This window comes from Sturnus vulgaris, chromosome 1 (genome assembly GCF_052056855.1).
Source record: "Sturnus vulgaris isolate bStuVul1 chromosome 1, bStuVul1.hap1, whole genome shotgun sequence".
Classification (NCBI taxonomy): domain Eukaryota; kingdom Metazoa; phylum Chordata; class Aves; order Passeriformes; family Sturnidae; genus Sturnus; species Sturnus vulgaris.
In genome coordinates, this window is record NC_142243.1 from 91,951,624 (window position 1) to 91,973,634 (window position 22,011).

At 36.5% G+C, this 22,011-nt stretch overlaps 1 protein-coding gene across 1 annotated transcript in view; it reads right to left on the reverse strand.

The window, feature by feature from the left end:
- PTPN3 (protein tyrosine phosphatase non-receptor type 3) overlaps positions 1–22,011 on the reverse strand; it is a 125,787-nt gene that overhangs the window by 72,382 nt on the left and 31,394 nt on the right. The window contains exons 3-7 of the mRNA XM_014880504.2: positions 11,990–12,097; positions 11,789–11,831; positions 10,657–10,735; positions 9,262–9,306; positions 8,308–8,360 (exon numbers count right to left, since the gene is read on the reverse strand). Coding sequence (XP_014735990.1) covers positions 8,308–8,360; positions 9,262–9,306; positions 10,657–10,735; positions 11,789–11,831; positions 11,990–12,097 — 328 coding nt within the window. The remainder of the gene's footprint in view (positions 1–8,307; positions 8,361–9,261; positions 9,307–10,656; positions 10,736–11,788; positions 11,832–11,989; positions 12,098–22,011) is intronic.

A 22,011-nucleotide genomic window follows, 5' to 3' on the forward strand; every position in this document is an offset into this window, starting at 1 on the left:
CTTCAACAAGATCTGTCACTTAGAAAGCATCCATTCTTCACAAATTCAGGTGGAAATCGCTTTACTACCAACTCTGGCACTATCCTAGAAATTTAGCTGTTAATTACTTAACAGAACACGTGCAATAACTGCTGACACATAACATTACCAAGCTGCAACAAAAAGTAAATAACTATAACCTGTACTAACCTTCTTTTTCATAAGGAGTATGGAATAGTGATTATAAAATCTTAAAGTTTCCCAGAAGTTATTGCCATGATTTGCAAACTAACACAAAATAAGGTAATTGATAGCTGCAAACAATTCAGCATTGAAAGCTCCTCAACTAAATCAAAGTTCAAGAGTATACTTTTAGGATATACTATCAATAATATTAACACTATTTTCCAGATTTTTTTTAAGTATAAAAAAGATATTTAAGTGATTCAAGTTGAGCAAAGCAAACCAGCAAAGACTTACAGGTAGTAATTATGTAGGATATAAAATGCAGGGGATAACTAATATTTGCCACTTCATATATATTCAAACTGCATGATTTATATGGCCCAGAGACTGGAACTATAATGATATAAGACAATTCCCAGGGAAATGTAGTCAAAAGCTAATATAGTTGCACACCTAATTGTCTGCATCAAGAGAGATATTTAAATAAAAAATGGAATGATAAAGAGTAACTAATTGACTTTGAATGCAGATGGTCTTGCATACTTAGCTCTTTCTTTTTAAAGGTAGCCCAAACTTTAAATTCATTAGCAATTGGCAAGCAAAGGACTAAATATTTACCATTACAGTCAAAACACATATTTGAACATTACTGAAAAATGTATCTGAAAAAGAACGAAAAATAAGAACAAGAAAAAACAAACCAAAACAAAAAGAACCTAAACCAACCAAGACAGAAGATACAGAAATATCATAAGAAACTGGAATTATTTTTAGAAATATCCATATGTTGACAAAAGTCCAAGCCTAGCAATGCTAAGTCTAAAGCAACAACAATAAAAGTGAAAATTTTTAACTCTTATAACTAAGTAGTATGCTAATAACAGCATGAAATAAAACCCACAATTTCACAATTACAGTAGTTGATTGAGGATCCCTTCCCTTACTAGTCATTAACACAACCCATCTTTTCTATGAAACAATTGACATCTTTAAGGTTTGTTGCAGCCAGTTTGATCCAATCTTGCCGATGGGAAAAGACCAGATTGCCAGGAATAAGATAATGTAGTTTTCTACTTCAATTTTGTTTGCAATAGGAAAAGGTATTTTTACTATAATTTTACCTTCTCTAAAGGGGACAATTGTTATTCCTTCATACATTATGAGGTAGAGTCTTCTTTCTAATCTTTAAAATAGGCTAGTCTGGCTTTTTTTCCCTCTTGCTACTAGCTAACTGAGGCCATGCCAACGAGGGGAGCAATTTAGCTTCTCCAACTCCCTAGCCAGCTGTTACAGTAGAAGAGAAACATCTTGCAAGACTAATGATCTTGTGTAAGATTTAATTATCCAAGTAGGAAAAAAAAGTTAGGACATACCGAGACGTCGGCAAGAATAATAACCCACGATGCTTCCATCTCTTTACTGGATTTCTCCAGAAGAGAGCAGAAGGGAACAAAATAGAAAAGACCTATTTCTAATCTGAGTTTCTCCTGACACAGCTCCTGCTCTGATAATGAGTCAGTAGGTTCTAACTCAATGAAGACAGAGTATAAAAATAATATTTCAACCTTTCTCCATTCTAGACCACTGTTGCTCTTTAATTTATTATAACTGGCAAACAATATAGCATAAAGTAAGAGAAAGTGGAACTAAGGATGAATCAAAAAACAAACCCCTGATATTTGAATATCAGAAAATTGCATTTTAGAGTTATATATCTAATACAAAAACTTTAAAGAAAAGAATGTGACTAACCATTGATTTAGAAGGCCATATTCAATAAAAAGAGGATATTTATTTTTTAATTTCTTGTAAAAAAAGAGTTCAATAGCCAAGTAGCCATGTTGACATGCCAAAAGACTAATTCTATAAACTTCCAATAAAATAAGAGCTTATAATTGCTTGAATGTCTTGAGATCATATATGTTTACAGAGCGTAGGATCTGCCTATGCCTTATTGAAACTTAAACAAGCCTTCATATATATTCTTCATACTTTTTTCTAAAGTAATTTGTTCAGCTATCCTTCAAGGTGAAGATGCCATTGTTCACCAATTCTACAGACTTTGCTTGTAAATAATAATAATAATAATTTTAAAAATTGCATACAAAGTAATAGCACTTATAAAAATAAGTGATAGAACTTATTTCTACTCATAGGCATTTTAAATAACTTCAGATACAAGAAGTCAAATGCATGAATGACTCCTTGGCTAACCATGATGAGAAATCAGTGATAGATCATATGGAAAAACTGACCCAAAGGAATGCCTACAAAAGCTAACCTTTTTGCAACTTTAATATTTTTAGGTCACATGAATAAAGCAGAAAAGTGAATTGAGTTGCCTGTTTTTTAAAAAAAGGTTAACTACATATAAAGATCAGGTTCACAGGGGAACAGAATAAACAAACCACAGGAAGTGTCTTGCATATAAATTGTATAAATCCTCAAGTATAAAATTGCAGTTCAGGAGTAAAACATAGTTAGGATCACATGACGGGCCTCCAAATCAGGACAGCAATAATGACTCACATTCTTGAAATGAGGGTGAAATGTAGTGTTAAAGGCTAATGATTAATTTATCTTCATATGAACACTGAGGTACAAAATGAAAAGATACTTAATCAACACAGTTTAATCAGTTTAGAAATTTTAAGCAATTGCTTTTTGGCACAAAAAGAACAGAAGAAAGATGAACTTCCTATAATAAACTGTTTCTCAACAGTAACTACAAATTATTCAAGCATTGAAATGTATCTGGAATCAGAAAACAATCTGCTACAATAGAATTCAGCTTCAAAGAATCAACATAAAAAGGTAGACACTTATTAAAGACAGACTAAAAAGGTCTGATGGAATGAGCAAAATGACACCATGTTGAAAATGGTTTTCAAAAAGAAATTCCTAAAAGGACCAAAATCCTCAGAAGTGAATGTTGAGAGAAGGAAAGATGTTTCAACAAGTGGAACCTGTATCCAAATAAGGATGGGAACATGAACACTAACCCACTCAGTCCCTAAGTAATTGTGATGTCCCTACAGGACAAGTAGAACTAGCTATCATGTGAGTTAAAACTAATTTGTTTTGTAAAAGGAAATAATGCTTTACACTCAAGAGCCCTTACAAAACGTTCAGCCTAGGCATGACTGTAAATAGCTGCTTATGACCACTTACAACAGCTGGCCATTTTGTGGTAAGACAGAATGAGAAATTAGGCATTAATAAAAACAAAGGAACATTTGTAGAGGGGGAAAAAAAAAGAAAACTATGCATGCACAATGGTAGTCTCCAAGTTATTTACCACTCCAGAATGAAAAATGAGCCAGTCATTGTAATGCCTTTTATTAAAAGAACTAAAAAATAAAAATCAGCAGCTCAAAACCCAGTCACAGTTAAACAATGACACAAAAAAATAGTCACAAAGAAAAGGAAGAAATAAATTAGAAACTATAAACTATATTGAGTTGCTGTTTCTGCATCTCAAATACAACATTTATTTCAGAAACCATACAGACACAATCAAAAAAAATATTGAGAAAAGCAAAGTATAATCTATAGTACAGAGTATTCATTTTGAGGAAGTATTGGGATAAAAGACTTAAAGGAATAGTTACCAGTAGTCCCAAAACATTGTGAGGCTTTGTCAAACTAATGCATCTGATCCTCTACCATGTTGTTTCTCATCATTCACTACTACTCATTTGAAAATCACAAAATCATTTAGGTTGGACAAGACCTCTAAGATCATTGAGTCCAACCCTAAATCCAGCACTGCCAAGCCCACCACTAAAATACATCCCTCTTTGCCACATCTACACATTTCTTTAAATACCTCCTGGGATGATGACTCCACCACTTCCCTGGACAGCCTCTTCCGAGGCCTGACAGCCCTTCTGGTGAACAAATTTTTCCTAATACAGAACCTAAACCTTCCCTGGTGCAACTCAATACTGTATTACATGGACCTTGACCTTGATCCAGGGAGTCTTCTTTCCCTCTTTTTAGTTATGTTACACAAAAATTTTTAATAGATTCATCCAACTTAAAAATACAGAAGAATAATAGCAAGTCTATGAGGCACTGCAGAAAGTCAGCTCCTTCAACTACAGCACTGGCCAGTATCCCAATCTGGGGTTCTCCAGTCTGGAGACTGTACCTTGTTTTGAAGTGTTACAGTTCAAAAAATTATTTGTGGCTTAATGGAAGACCATCATAAAAACAGTATTTGAAGCAATGATCTCCTGAAGTTGCCTTTGTATTGCCTAACACAACTGTAAAATATAATTAAGGAAAACCAGCCCAAAAGAGCTGGAAAGTTGCTGTATATAAACAATCAGGACACTCTTAGAAGATCTGTTGTGCAGAGAAGCTAGCAAGCTCAGGAGCTGCAATCTAGAATTCAGTGAACCATATGGAAGGAATGTATTTCAATTAATCTCTCCAAGCTGATTCTTGTATTGGGAATTTCATCACCATCACACAGATAACACTAGCACTGCTGATGACAGGTACTGTAAGATATGATAAAAGATACCTCTGATTGAACAGCACTGATGCAGGCTTCAGAAGAACAGATGTGACATGCACACAATCCTCAGACTACCCAACACATCTAGTAAGTAAATTCAAACACTGGAAATTCAGTTCGAAGTTCTCTGTATTAATCCAGTCTGATTTTGATTCTAAGGCACAAGTGTTAAAGATGCACTGGAAAGAAGTAGAAACCTGGCTGATCCATAAGCAAATCTCTCAGCTTACATGAGATGTCCTTCTGAGCACTATTTCACTTCAAGAAAGCATGGGTGGGGAGCGCACACAGGAAAATCCCCAAATCCTAACCATGAAAAGAGAGACATCTCCATAAACTAGTAATCTGAGGGGTCAACCTAATTTCTATAAAGTAAGGCAAAATTAAGGCAAGTTAGAAGAGTCAGACCTCACTCTGGAGCTGCTGCTGCTGTTTCTCTGTCTTACAGCCCACCTCTACCCCTGGGATATCAATCTTCTGACATTCCTAAAATTCTCTCTCTTATTCCCAGTTCCTGAGAGACTTTCACACTAAATTCAGCTTTCCTTGACTCCTCATCATTACCAGCCTTCCTTTCCTTAGAAGAGGTTAAAGTTCATTTGAATCCCTAGCAACCAGTGAACCCCTTTCTCAACAAAGTCCCAAAGACAGATAGCAGTGTGCTATGGATGATTCCTGGTTCTCAAAGCAGGGCTGAGAGGAGCAGTACCACAGGAGAAAAGAGCAACTGATGCTCTGGAAAAAACAAGCTTAGAAGCATTCATAACATCTTTGCTGGCTTGATTGCTGTGCTTCAGATTCAAGTCCCAAGTCAGCAATAGATTTATTAACACAAGAGCATATTCTCACGAAACCCATGGGATTTCTTACATACCAGTAGCTGACTATTTAAACAGTGGGCTGGAAATGGCAATTTGCTACATGAAGTGATAGAAAACAAGTAGTGCTAGATCAGCTTTGTGACATTTGAAATTTAAAAAAGGCATAGTTGTACTGTATAGGTTTCCTTATTTGGTTTTATAGACAGTACAACATTCCCATTTTACACTAGTAAAAACACATGATTTATCATTAAAATTTTTCACTATGAGTGTATCCTTCCAAGTTCAAAATGATGAAATTATTTGAAATTCACCTTAACAAGTTCTTCTTAAAAAAAATATTTCAAAATCCACTGACTGTTTTGTCACAAAGCACATTCCTGATAATACACTAACAACTTATTCTTGAAGTGTCTGAACTATGTTCGTAATCAGGTTCAGTCACATGTTATTCACACACAGTATTCACACCCACTTGCATTCCCCTGTAACTTAGCCCCACCAGGCAATGCAGGGTGTGCTGCAGCAGGACAGAGGGACACGTCAGAGCTTTATTTCAGACCAAATGCCTGCACAAAGAGCACTACAGAGAAGCAGCATCAGCAGCACAGCAGATACCACCAAAAACTGTCCTCTTGCAAAACTCAGACAAAGCCTCTGAAGGCCAACCATAGAACCAGCACATGGAAAAACTTTAGTTAAGAAGCAAGAGCAGTAATATCAAACACCAAACTACAAACACTGTGAAAGAGATCTGCTTCAGCCCTCCCATCAGCAACAACTGCTACACCTTTTAAATAAACAACCCACAAGGTTGTCAGACAACAAGGATTTCTCCTTTTGCATACAAGGGAAGCTACAGAGGGAGAGAGCAGCCTGAAAGCTGCCAAGAAGTGGCAGTAAATAGCTCAGGTAGAACTGACTCATGGCAGCCTCAGACAGTGGATTTCTCATAAGCAGCTACCTCATACCAAGAACTTCAGCTCTCCTTAGTATGTATGATTAGAAATTAAAACACTAATAGAAAACTACTTAAAACAATTTCAATTGATAGGAATCACAGCAAACGTGACTCAGGAGACAGAAACCCTTGTGAAACCCTTGATTTCAAAAATGTCTTTCCTATGCCATCATTTTCAGGTAAAAGCAAAAAAACCAAACCTTAAGGGAATATGTTTTTCAATTAAACATTTCATTCCTTACCAATGCAGAGAAAAAAACATCAGTATCATACAAAATGCAACAGAAAGGAAATCAGATAGCAAAAAAGGTTACTTTTGGGTTTGTGGTTTTTTGTACTTTAGCTTTTTTTTAATTAAAAAAGAAAAAGAAACAAAAAGAAAAAACAATCCCCACCACCTGGTAAAAGCAGCACTATCAAGAGTTAGAAAAAACAGGCAAATAGCTCAATGAGAAATCCAGAATCCACCATGAAAGACAATGATTAAAACATACGCTAGCACTCTTTGACAATCTTCACTGTCCTTCTATCGTTCTCCTTTAGTACAGATTAGTAGGTATCCTAGCCTAATACTAAAAATGGAACAGTCATAAAACTGAAGGGGAAACAGGAACAACTTTGAGATTTGGGGTACACTAGATATGGCATGATTAATTTCACTTTGTGATAAAACCTTTGCATTTTTGAGCTTTAGCATAATTGCCTCACCAATAGTTCATTTAGCAATCCTAACGGTGCAGAGTGTTTCAGCCTTCAAGTGCCCTTACTGGGCATCAGAAACACCAGAGCAGGATGCATTTCATTCAGCTCCAAAACTGGGACTGCCACATACAATGGAAAATTTCAACTGTTCTTACTGAAGCTTGAATTTGATTACAATTTTACTTTATAAAAAGGATGCAACATATGACATGCTTAAATATAATAGCAAATGTTTCATAGACTCTTAGGGTTTCAATAGATACTAAGAGTTCATCACATTCTTCTTTGAAAACCACACTTTAAGTATTTTAGCTTGGTTCTTATTTCAAACGAAAATTATCTCACTTGTTTCTGTGGGCCTTGTTAGCCTTTCCATAAAAAAAAAGAAATTCAGCAAAAAAATTGCACAACTACTCTTTACTTTCCCCTGACTATTTTAACAAATATGCAAACTCCACTAGACCCTCAATCTTTTTTTTTTCTTTATTCGTTTAATAAGAAAGGTCTTCCTCCAGCTGTTTTTCTCTACATGTTGAGGATGCTTATGAGGCATTGTCAGACTCCAATCTGGCTTTCCTACAGAAGATGTCTTTCTAGTATCATCATTTGAATTTTTTTTGCTAGTTGAAGCAGATTAGAAAGATGCAAGTTCTTATATGTCGTGTCACCTTAAATACATTGCAAAGGGCCAGTTTTACATAACTGACAAACCAAATTCCATTGTGCAAGAACACTGTAGTTTCTTAATCATGAGTTTACCTTCCTCTTATCTGTTCTCTAGATGACCACTTACTCCCTTGGAATGCTTTCCCGTAGTTATTGTAAAGCACAGTACGTTTCATGGTTTTGTTTCCACTGAGAACTGCAAACCTGACTTTTTTGTCAGCAGCCAGAAGCACACATAAATAGCAACATTATTATTGTATCAACTTTTTTTTTGATGGACCTAAAAAGTATTCTTTTTCTATTAAGACTGTCTCTGGAGGCTGGTTTAATAATCTGAACCTGCATACTGAATACTCTGCACAAATAGATAAGAAAAGAAATCTCTCCTGACTTTTCAGTGCCAAACAGCTAAGAAAGTAGTTGGTCAAATTAATTTATTAGCAAAATAATGGTCTGTTATTACTTACATTGTACTGCATATGATGCTAGGACAACAGCAGAATCCATAGGGCATGATAACCTGGAATGGAGAGGAAATAATTTTATTTAAAGATAGGCTTTATGTGTGTTTTATTGAAATTGTCTCAGACTAATTTATTTTCGAAGAGTATCTAATTTTTTCTTACTAAGCTTGATTGTTAAAGCACAGTACAAACTGGGTATTAAAAAGCTTCTTAAGTGAATGGAAGTAACTAATCAGAAAAGGACATGCCCAAATTCTTACTGGATGCTTATTCAGGAAAGAAAAAGAAGAAGAGATTTTTATCGGGCTCTGGACATTATTTCAATAGCTGCGTTCTGGTGTATTTAAAACTAAACACAAACACTAAAATTACCAAATGCCAAGCACAAAGACAGCTCTGATCTTATGACCAAAACTGACTCTATAAAAGAAAAAAGACAACAACTGTAGGCAACTGACATTTGGCAGCAAATACTTGGACCATGTTTTCTTTTACCCTTTTTTTAAAATGTACAAACACACAGAAATCACAGCCAAATTAACCATTGGGTATATGCCCGCTATATAGATAATATACCCTGAAATCGTGAGAAATGATAGCATGAACTGCCTGTTGCTACTCCTGATTACTGCACTGGATAGCGGGTCTTCAGGTTTGGAATTCCATGCCTGGGACACCTAACCTTGCATAAATATCTCTGTGGCTGATGTTGAACCTGTTGACACACAGCATCTCCTACAGCTCGTTCACAACAGACTTCTAAACTATTCTTAATAAGTGAGCTATGAGAAAATTTCTAACATTTCCTAGCAGTGGGATTTTCCTCTAAAGCAATGTTTCACAAGGCATATTTATGGGATAACTGGGATAATTTTACAGCGACAATACCCTCAGGTAAAAGGCTTTTTAATTTCATTTCAAAAGAATTATAGAGAAATTGAAGATTCTTCTTATTACCTTCCTTCTGCAATATCAGTCTTCAACTGCAGAAAGAATAAATGCCTAGAAAAGATTTTTTTTGAAAAGAAACAAATGTGTATTTATTTTTAAATGGTATGATTTAAATAGCTACGTATATTAGTTTTATTTCATTAGATTTTCCAGCAAGCTATACAAACAGATGAACAAATATTAGTGGCATTTACAAATATACAATTACACACCCACTTACTCTCACAACATTTTTCAGGTTCTTTGGCAGTCTCTACTGCAACTCCAGAGCCACAGGATTAACGTCACAATTAACCACACAATAACAAAACCACTACTGAACTGCACTCTTTTTCTCCCTGGAATACTCATTTTGAATGCAACTTTTAAAAAAATAACTTCAAAACAAGGCAAAGCATCCCAAATCTCAATCAAGGTTGACTGGGAGCGTCTATCTTAGAGCTACACAATGGAGGATGAGACATTTCTCTAGCAGCATCTGCTGACAAAAGGCTCTTAAACATTTCTCCCAGAGCAGTTCAGTCTTCTTATTTTGTTTGACAATGTTAGCTTATAGTGATACTGAAAAGTGAAGAACCTTAAAGAGATCTTAGAATAATTTCAGTTTTAAACTGCAGAACAGCTTAAAACTGCATGATTAACAAATAACAAAACAGGTCAAAAGCTACATTTTCTACGAGAAATATAATTTCACATGTTGCACTATTTATACTCCCAAGTCACTGAAATTATTAAGCAATTAAAGTGCTACAGAAATGCCAGATTAATGGCCAGATTAATGTGTGCCTTCAAATTCTAAACTCCAAATTACAGGCACTGAACAAAACAAGTATCCAATTAAAATCTTGTGACAAATTAATTGAAAATTGCTTATAATTCATGCATTTTACCACCCCAAAAACTCAGAGAAAGGTTAAAAAAGAAAACTTTAGAAGTCTACCATAAGCTGAAGCATTATACATCTTTGCATGTTACAAGTAATGAGCAAACTAGAAAACAAGAACTGTTATCTGTTCTTCCCAAAAAAAAATAAACCCCACCCTCCCACACCCCCAGCATTAAATCTACTACACATGTTCAAAACTGACTCAGTGTTGATACAAAACTTCTAAGATAGATGGATCTAGGGCATGCAGACAAAAGAAAGATTAAGATGCAAATAAACGTACCTTTAACACTTACATCTTTGTACTAATTATATTCCAACTGTATCTGGGAGTTGTAAGCTTTGTATATCAGAAACTACTCATCATGACCATGGCAGCAAGCTCTCCATTCCAAATGCATTCAATACCAAGAGCTATACAAAGTTATCTATGCAATAAAGCATAATTTGCCACACTGCACACATGGGCAAGAATCATTCTTAGTTCATGGAAGCAAACATGAAACAGAAATTACCTGGTTTGTTCTTGCTGAAGTGTGTTAGGATCAGGTATAAAAAACCTTACACGAAAATGAAGCGTGCAGGGAAAACCTCCTGCAATATTTTAGAAGAGCAAATAAATCTTTAGTTTAAAACAGAAAGAGCCTAATATTTTCATTTCTATATTTACAGAAAAATAACATGAACAACCACACAGAAATCTCATGTATTTTTTAATGAAACTAAAAGAAAGTATAAGAAGTCTCTCCTGATGGCCCAACACCAACTTTGAGAAGAAAATCCTCTCACATATAAGAATGCTTTCATTCAAAAAATTACCTTTGCATATTCTACTTTGCATAAAAGGCATTATTTGGCTTCCTTTGCTTCATGGAGTATTAGGAGAGAGAAAAACACTAAATATATTTAAGGTGTCTCAGCTAGGATAATGCTCAGTTCTATCTTACATATAACTACATTAAATTACAGAATTCTACCATGCTACTTTTGTATATGAATTGAAATAAAAATGCATGGTAAAAATGAGAGTGCTGAAAAACATAGCTCAAGCATCAGAACACAAACTGGGACAGTGCCACTCAGGCCTCCTAAGCTGCTCTCCGGCCAGGATTATGCTGGCTGGCCTGTCCTCCTGGTAAGCATTCTGTATTACCCAAAGTTGTATAGAACAAGACATACTAGAATAACAAATGCACCTGGAAGCATGTGGCATTGGTTTTTTTGTTAGTTGGTTTTTAATACAAATGCAATTTGGGGTTTCTTATTCCATGTGAGACAAGAAATTGCCAGAACCTGCACACGAAACTGGCTATGCCTGTCTCAATCAAAACCTCTCTTCCTTTGCTTCCCTCTCAGGAGGAATTCTGGCACCACAACATGACTATTGCCTTCATGCCATCTAAGCAATCTAACACTGATCAGAAACCAGGTTTAGCTGATATTATAGCATCAAAGTTAACGATCTACCAGGTCTTATTTCTACTCAGGTAGGAGTAAGGAGAAGGATCTGCTGAAAAGACTGGTAGACACGAGACTTGCACTTGAAGAAAAATCTACCATCTGGTCAATATGCATTTGTTCTAGTCATAAGAGCATAGAAAAATAGAACCACAAAGTTACAATCAAGATAGTAAAAACAAGTCTTACCTTTCAACTGTTTTCTAATAGGTTTGGTTGGTTCAAGCCATCGCTGTGAAATGAAAAACTATTAGATGGATTAAAAATATTTACAAATAAATACTGTTTCTTTATGTGCAAGTGTGTGCATGAATATGTGTGTATACATACATGTGTATATATTTATACACACGTATACATGCACACACATTTATTATTTACTATACTTACAGGTGAATCTACTGAAGTCTCATTTTGCTGTAAACCAAAATATTCCTTCTCTGTCACACCCAGCTGGTTATAAGTCATATCCAACAAAATCTGTCCAGTGTCTTGTTTCTGAAAATAGAAAAGTATAGAAGTGAAACCCTGCAATACTCATACATTTTGAGATGCAATTAATTGAAACTAATTTGGTTTTGTTTTTTTGTTCTAATGCAACTCATGAATAAAAATAGCTGTTAATTCATCAGTTCAAAGTTTTTCAGTAATAAGAACTTCATTCTGATAAAGGTTTGGGTTTCTTTCTAAAATGCTTTAGGCACATGAAACTTCCTAATATAAACAGACATGTATTCCAGCCCTTGATGTGGGTGCAGCAAATTGATTGTAAGCAGGTCACCCCTCCCTAGCCCACAGTGGGAGCAATGTCCTTCTCTGGAGTGGCAGCCTGCAGGGATGGCTTGCAGACACATGAGGCTGCTCTGGCCCCTGCTGTCACCATGAAGCAGCACAAAGGAAGCTGTGCTTCCACATCAGCTAAAGGCAAAGTATATACTAGGATGGGGAAAAAAAAAAAGGAGGGGGATCCTGTGATCCAGCCATAAAATCGCATACTTCAGCCTGCACTCTCACCTGCCCCTGTGTGTCCACATGCTCAGCTGCCATTCAGCCACCCCATTTTCTGCCTAGATGACCCCTGTGACAGCAATCACAGAAGAACTGGTGCAACACAGTACAAACAGGCAGCAGAGATCAGAAGTCTAAGCCTGGTATTATTTTCCCCAAACCAAAAACAAATCTCCATGCCATGGCATTGTGGAGAACAGATAAACCAACTTCTGCCAAAGCACACTGTGAACCAATTATATTAAAAAAAAACAAACAAAACCCACCAAACACTGAAAGAATAAACCAAAACCCCCTCAACAAGACTGCAATCCTAAATACGGTAATAAGTAATAGATAGCTTGCTGTATTGGGTTTGTGTGGCTACATTTTGGTACTGGGGAGGCACCAGAGCAGAGATTCCCCTGCAGACCATGGTGAAACAGCACTGTTTCTGCAGCCCATGGAGTCCCACAAGAGATTAAGAGATCCACTTGCAGACTGTAGAAGATCCCATGCCAGAGCAGGTGGATGCTTGAAAGAAGGTTGTGAATCAACGAGAAGCCAGTGGTGGAACAGGCTCCTGGCAGGAATCTGCAGAACCATGAAGAGAGAAACCCACAGTGCAGCAGGTTTGCTGGTAGAACCTGTGACCCTGAAGGACTGCACCTCAGGGAAGAGTGATCCATCTTGCAGCAATTTGTGAAGAACTGTGGCCCGTAGGAAGCCCATTGAAGAAATCTGTGGAGAACTGTCTCCTGTGGGAGGGACCCCACACTGGAGCAGGATAAGGACTCCTCTCCCTGAGCAGCAGGAGAAACAACCTGCGGCAAACTGACCAAAATCCCCTTTCCCTGTCTCCCTGTGCCACTGCAGGGGAGCAAGCAGAACCTAAGAATGAGAGATGAGTGGTAGAAAGGTGTTTTTAAGATTTATGTTACTTTTCATCCCACTCTGATTTTATTTGTAGTAAATTCAGTGATTATCCCCAAGTTCAGTCTTTCTTGCCTGCAATTGTGAGTACAGAGATGTATGGCATCTTAGCTATAGGTTTTTATATACAGAATTGTTGGACAGAGCAAAAATCAGGCCAGTTTCCCTTTTTTATTAAAAAAAAGAAAATCTAAGAACACAAAGTTTCCTAATTGCAGATTTTTCCAAATGTCTCTCTTAAAAGCATAAATAATCTGCACACATAAAAAAACCCAATCCAAAAAAACCTCAAACCATAAAAACAAAAACTTAGGAAAATAATTTGAACTGCAAAAGACTAGCACTTTATTTTTGAATAAATTTCTTTAAATTTCAGCTCTGGTTTTACTAAGTTCTGATTTCTTAAGAAAATTTCTTGATTTTTTGATAATAATCTCTTGACTATACAAGCCACATTACTGTGGCTGGCCCCAGTCTTGCTCAGTATGTCATTGTTCACTTATAGACCAATTCAGTTCTTTGCTTAAACGTTTTTTATAATAGAACAGCCCAGTAAGTCCTGTTCAGAATACAGATTTTTATTATTTTTTAATAGGGTACAACACTGTTGTGACTGAGTGCTTTAAACAACAATATAGTCCATAGTCTTCCCTTATCGCATAGGAGCTGTCTTCCTATTTAAAAAGATGAGAAAAGAAAAACAAAATTTCAAGCAAAGGACACCCACTTAACTCATCTTATTTTGGAGGATGGACTATTATCCAACATTTTCTACAGCTAGAGAAGAGCTCCTAGAAGCTCATTTGTGACATGAATGCTCAGTGTTACCATATCAGGTGTTGGTTTCTTGTGAAAACCTGTGCCCATTTTTCTAGAGTAAAGTCACATGTGGAAAAAACAATGTAGGCAACACCCAACTGTTGAGACTACCTTTTCCACTCCAGCAGTCTCTCATCTTATTTAACTTTCAGAGAAAAACAGCTGAGATCTTACAATAAATGTGAGTCCATATGGGCCTGTAAAGGCTGTGTACCCTCCTTCTACTTCAGCTCCACATTCCCACACCCCACCTTTCAAAGAGGCTGCTGGCATAGTCAAACCACAGCACTGATCAAATCCCACTTTCTTCTGAAATAGCACAGGACTAAAATCCAGCTCAGAACTGTCAGTGACAGGTAAGGGCCATGCAACCATGTATTCCTTGTCACAAGCAGCCATGGCACCATGCATCTGTCAGGCAGCTCTGTCCAGCACCATAAGTGACATTGCCACCATCATGCAGACAGATTTGTCCATCCGAAGTTATCTGTATATGTACACAAGAGGGCTCTATGGAAACAGCAGATGCCACCCTCTGAAATAATGGGCATTTCCTGACATCAGTAAACTCATCTTTAGCACTGACCATATTCATTTCCCCAGGGTTGGGTTTTTATAAGCAGAAAGTTCAAACACTTTCAAGCACCTGCACAAATTCAGAAGCCTAATTGCACACCTATGGAGTGCATTCTTGACAGCACCTAAATGAGCTCCTAAAGTTATATTATGACCAAAAGCAGTAATTACAGGGAATGGGATATTTTGATGAAAGAAGATGTTCAGGAATATCAAGTTTCATTACAAAAGGGGGAGGACAAGACCACAGAGGATGGATTCTTCTGCTAATTTTTAGTTTGAATTTCAACACTTCCTGTTCCTTTTGGTCTCCTTTCTTCGCAACAGCATTATCTCCTAATTCCTTTCTCGATTCCCATGCTTCCAGTCTTTCATCCCAATTCAGCTGCCTTCACCTCCTCTCTCCCCATCCCCTCACAATTGCATTCCTGCCTCTCCCCCAGCATATATGAACTGCTAAGCCTTCTCATTGTTTCCCTGTAAAGACAAGCAAGCTCCCCACTACCACATTGTTGCAGAGTTCTCTCTTTGCAATGTTCCCATGGGTCTCCCAACCCTAAAACAGCTGTTCAGCCAGCACTGGTCTCATCCACCTACACATCTATTTACTTCCCTTCCGCCTCTCCACATTTCCTAGAAAAAAAGTAATTTCCAGCACTATTTTTATGTGGTTCCAGTTCTTGTCCTCTGATACTAAAATTACAGGGTTTTTTTCCCAGTGCCTAGATCAAGCACCCAGTCGAGAAATCTAAGCTCAATAAAAAACGTTATTTTAAATTATCCAAGGCTTCTTGTCAAAATTCACAGTTATAAGGAGTTTTGCTGTTTTTCAAGGAAATGTTTATTTCCTTAAATTTGGTATTGCTTTAAGAAACACTTGCATTATTTTTCAGTCTATATATCTAAAAATGACCACACAGCTCATGCTGCACAATCTTCAATTTACTTTGTGCATTAGCAGTTTTGAGACCAAGGTGTAAAGTGAGGCAGGCTAAGCACGTCACATCACCACTTCTGAATTTTGACATCTATTCCAATACAATTCATAGCTATAGCATATTCAAATATTACCATGTGTCATGTGCTTTACATCTTATTTTAGCTTCCCTGTGCCATAGGATGATGGTAAAACAACATGAACACTGCTCAGCTATACTAGGCATTCAAATCAAGTTCTCCTTAACCCTATCAACCATTAGAGCAAATATTTAAGGCACTCCTAATTAAACTCTTACTTTTCTAAAACGAAATTTTAAAAATTATGGATTTTCCTCACTAGCCTGCACTGCTATAATGACACAAGATAACCTTAAGAATTTCAACATTTTTACTGAAAAGAAACATTTTCAAGAAATTTGCATGTTTCCACCTGAAATTTCCATTTATTTCACCTTCAGGACATCTACCAATCTTTATTCTGAATCATTAAAAGCTTTGAATCAACCACCTCATAACCACACACTATTCACCTCCACTTAAATCTGTCTTCAAATCAATTGCAACTTATGTTGGATAGGCCAAAAATTAATACTTAAAGCAGTTATAATTAACACCTATTTCATTCTACCCATGCCACAACAAGTTCCTACAACATTTATGGAATTTTAATTAGACAAATTAAATTTTTAGTAAGTTAAACAATTGTGAAGAGAAAAAAGCCCTTCATTATTTTTTAATGTCAAATACTGGAGTGATCAAGTCTCACTGCCCTCAGAACTGCATAAACTTAAGGTGAGATTGTTAGAACCTCGGACTAAAGAGTTAAATATGCATGCAAAGCTCTTCAGGTTGTTAACTTCGACAAGGTAAGTGGTACAAAGTGACAATTTCAGAGGACAGTTCAATGTAAAGCATATCTCCCTGGCCTCTGCAGAAGCTTGGCCCCCACTTTCGGCTAATGATAACCTCCCACTTAAGCACCACCTAAGCTTTTGTAAATTCAGTCTCACTTCAGACATAATACCCACTGCCTGCCACGTGCTGTTTGAGGTCATCCTTTCCTAATTTTGCCTGTAACACTCATTCGCAACCAGACAGCCTATGTCTTTTGGTCCTAAAAGATGCATGAGCCTGAACACAGTGCTACCACTTTCTTTTAATTTCTGCAGTAATTTTACACACAGCTAATTTGCTCTTCTGCTATCTCTGTCCTTTTCTCTTCCTGGAATTTATTTACTCACCTGATGCTCTTATTCAAGCATGGAAGATTTTGTTCATCTAGAATAAACAGAACAGGCTCTTTCCTAAGGTCCAATCTTTTGCAGAGCATCCTAGTTTTACTTTCTATGCCTGCCTGACTGGAACTTCCCTCTTTTGTCTGCAAGAGGCCAGGATCCAAATGTGACATTCCCTGGAGGGTGGCCTCAATGCCAAGACTAATACTGTAAATACTTCCTTGACACCGGCTGAAGATTCTTGCCTGGTGCATGAAAGCACTCACCTTTTTCAGAACAGTAATACACGAACAGCTCAGCCTGCAAACTACCACTGTTCTCTATTGTTTGCAAGTGAAAATTGAGCTTAAAAAAACATTACCTCATCTCATAAAAGCTATTAGTTTACAATACTGATTTCCCTCACTGCAATTACTCCTTGTTCAAGATAACCTGCTACCTCATACTCCTGTATCTTTTTGTTGTTTATAAAGCCTCAAACTTCATATTTTTGATTTTTTGAAAAACTTTCAGGAGCAGCACACTAATACAATCTGACAGGCAAGAATTCCCTTTAATGTCCTTGTACTATTTAATATCTCCTTTACACCAAGATCTACAGCCACCCCCTCAGCCAACTCCTGGCCCGTCTAACATTTCTAGATTCTATACACTTTAGGGCCGTATTTTCCTATATAAAGGTCATACAAAATATTTATCCAAGGACAGAGTTTCAACCCACTGCATTTCCTCTGCCTCACAAAAATGATTTAAAACAAACATATATATGAGGTTAGTCATTTCATTTAACATTGGAAAAATCTCCACTCCACTAATTCTTTCCTTCAGCATTTATTATGAAGTCATGCCTCACAAAGGGCTAAGACTAACAAGCCGGCTGTAGGGCAGATCACTTTCTCACTGTCCTCAAAGGCGTCATCAGATTTCATACTGTCTTACTGCTTTCCAGTCACGTATACTGCCCTGTCTCAATACAAAACTAAATATTTGTTGCCAGTCTGAAACTTCATACAGCAGTTCTTTCAACATGCAAGGACATAGAGTAGCATTAAACCGTCTTCTCTTATCAAGCAATACCGAGTAGGAAAGCTTGGTGACAGACATACAAAACTTTTGCATCATTGCATTTTTCTATGAATGATTTAAAATTATAAAACTCACACCCACAATCAAAAAGAACCTCTAAGACTTGTATCTCTGTCCATTATTTTAAATATACCAATTTTAATTGCAGGTATTAATTTTTAAAATCATATTCCTTTTCAAATATCCAAAGAAGAAACTTAACAGAGATGGAAGGAATGGAAAAATATTCCTTACAATTCAAGCTTCAATTCATGCAACTTTTTGAATTATTACAGCCTAATCATTTTATTTCTAGAAGGAAACACTATTATTAAAAGCCAACTGGTCTAAAGGCAAAAATCACAGGTAGTTAGAGTAAAACATTAACTCAGATAGACAATGCAATTAAGAGATGATCTGACACTGTCTGTTTTATCCCTTCTCAAGTCAGTTTACTGGAGGGATACTTCCCAAGTGGTCATTCGTGGTAAATGAGTCAAAGTAGAGCAAAATCAGAAAATTCCTGCACGTTTATATCAAAAGTTCAAGACAAATTTGCATTATTGCACAATGTAATATACGTAATATAATAAATACCTATTAAACACAATCAAATATTGTATATGAGCAAATTCTGTATATATCAGAATGACAGCTAACATTTTCTCCAGGTGAAAAGCCTATGCATTACAGTCTTAGAACATGACTAAGGTGAGTTAACCTTATCATAAAACTGAAACAAATTTACTCGGAGGCTTCAAGAAAGCCTGGATATCATTAAAGTCAAGTGCAACATTCAGCATTAAATACAGTCAAGTCTTTGTCTCAAACATGGTTTTGAAAGAACATTTCCAACTCTCAGCTTCCATGTACCTTCTATTCTTTGCCTGGACTTTGGACATGTTCCATCTAAGTACTGAAAAACATAACAGTGGAACGAGAAAGGCCATTTCAGCCTTGCATAGTTAACAGACTCTTTGGACTGTAAGCAATGTATTGGAGTGTGTCTGTCTGTACTCTCATGTGAACTTTCTTGATAGTGATGACCTAAAATCAGCACATACCACAGGTTATACTGATGAACTCTCTGTGATAATACGAATCCAGATTTCAGATTCACTGAAACTGTACTATAACACTTGTAAATAAAAACATTGAACAAAATAGCCAATCACTTTGCTACTCTGCCAAAGCAACAAGTGCAGGAGAAAAACAGTACTGCTCTCTTGCAATTAAGCCTTTATTTACAGCTGGTCAGGATACCAATATTCTTTTTAGGATAAGTGATTAATAAGAAAAGATTTCCAGAAAGGAAATTATGTAACTATCTTCAGGTTTCTCAATAGACAGAAATAGATAGAAAGCTCCTCTTTCTTTTCCCTTTATCCAGTTTTACAATTCTTGGTTTTTATTCACCCTCCTACAGACAGAACCTCTGAGAAAACAGAGTAACATCTGAAGTATCATTCATGAGAATGATAAAGAAAGAAAGAAACTTAGAGATATAACTATGAAAGTGTAACAAAACTTCATGGAAATCAGCTCTGTGGGCTCTCTATATACCTTGCTCCTAGAGAATAAAGGGAAAGTTTTATCTCTATTGTCCCTATTCTCTGAAAGGCTTGGTATTTTGAGATACCATGAATGTTCTACTACAATTTTAAAGATGTTAGTACTAGTTTAAAATTCCAAAATATACAAGCTGTTCTCAGTGTTGTAAGTTTAGACTATTTAATCAATTATCTTTCTATTAAATTTAAATTCACCCCATATTTTGTAGTCTTGAGCATATGTACATTGTCAGCAAGATAAGAGAAATGACAACATAGGAATATCCATTTGTTTAAACTTATAGTAAATTTATTTTAAGCTTCTTCTTACCCATGAGGTTTCTTTTCTTTAATGCTATTTTTCTATATAATCTCCTTACAACTTTGAAAGAAAGAAATCTTTTGCAGTAAGAATTCTGTGTTCAGAGAGCTGCTACATGAAAAAGCAATGCTCAGTTGCTTTCATTTCATTTGTCATTAGAATGGGAGAACTCTCCAATTCCACTTATGCTATTAAATGGACAAAGGCCAAGCTTCAAGTATTCTGCTTTTCCACTTTTACTTTCTACTATTTGTTGATGAAAAATATAATCATGTCAATGAACACAAAGCACAGTTATACGCTTTATCACTATATTCTGTGAATATTATATGAATATTCACTATATTATGTGAATATTCTATATCTGTGAATATTAGCCTAATGTTAGTTCAAAATGTAACATATATCCAAACTTTGAGCCTTCACAGACCAGAATCAGGTATCACTAGATCACAAACAACCCTGAAGAATTCCCAAGCTTAATTTTCCACTGATAATACTGAAGTTCTTTTAAAGAGAAAACACTGAGCTCTATGCTTTAGAAGAGGTGATCCTGTTCAGGTCCAGTTCTCCAAACTCTGACAGAGAAGAAAAATTCAACATATTTCAGCAATAATTAAGAAAGCAGAGAAAGAAAAAAAACCTAGAAAATATATTTACAATATCCACAAGGCATAATAGGTCCTTTTATCTATGTATCTTGCATCTATATCCAGTCTCTTCAGAAAGTACCTTCATTTTAATAATGTACTACTACATCATTTAATAAATTTCTGCTAAACTTTCTTCTGGATAATTATGTCATGTGACATGCATATTTAATTTCTTTAAAATATGGAGCTGTCAATCAACATATCATCCAGAAATGAATTAAATGTGGAGCAAAACATCTTGATATGAGAAACAGTTTCTCTAAAGCAACACAGAAAGACTTCACTAGTGGGAAAAATCTGTTCAGAGCAAAACTGATTGTCCTTCCGTACATGCCCAGCTGATTTCCATACTGACCACAGACCCAAGTTATCCTTTGCTCACAGACATAAAATCGGCACAAACACAGAGTCAGGCAAAAACTTCACAAAGCTGAATTTTTCTGCTAATGTAAGCAGAACTTGAATACAAATTTTCTGCAGCTGGCTTCAAACCCATTTGAAAAATGGATCTTATGACACTACCCAGAGTGTGGCAAAGCCTATTTTTAGACTAACATCAAGGTTAGATAATCAAGAAGGGCCATCCTCACAGAAAAGAGCAGCCTCCCTCATTACCAGTATGACAACTCAGTACTCAAAGAACATAGATCTTCTGCAAAACCTCTTTCTTTCCTTAGTCCATAACACAGCAGGGTAGGCACGCTCCCTGCTTGTTTTAAGTAGAGCAATAATGAGTCCTATACCACCCCTATGCAGTTCAGCATCACAGCTGTAGTAAAAGAGGCCCTTACAATTCCTGGATGAAGGAGGTACCCTAGGGGTACACTGAAAGTAGGGAGAAGAATCAGTTGGGTTCAGAATTTCAAAAAATCATAGAATGGTTTTGGCTGAAAGGAACCTTAGAGATCATCTGGTTCCAATTCCCCTACCATGGTCAGAAACACCTTCCACCACTCCAAGTTTGCTCAAAGCACCATCCAGCCTGGCCTTGAACACTTTCAAGGATGGGACAGATGGAACTTCTCTGGGCAATCCATTCCGGTACTTCACCACCCTTACAGCAAAGAATTTCTTCCTAATATCTAAATCTACCCTCTCTCAGCTGGAAGCTATTTCCCCCTTGCTCTATCAGACGTGCCCTGTACAAAGTCCCTCTTCAGCTTTCTTTAGGTACCAGAAGGCTGCTTTAGAACCAGAAGGTCTACACAGTTTCTTCTCAGTGGTTCCCATTTTGCACTCACTGCCTAAAGGAGGAAATGGAAAAAATTTCACTCGTATAGTGCTGGACTTCAGGCTAAGCACTGCAGGTAAAGCTGTGTAAACACCTTTTTAC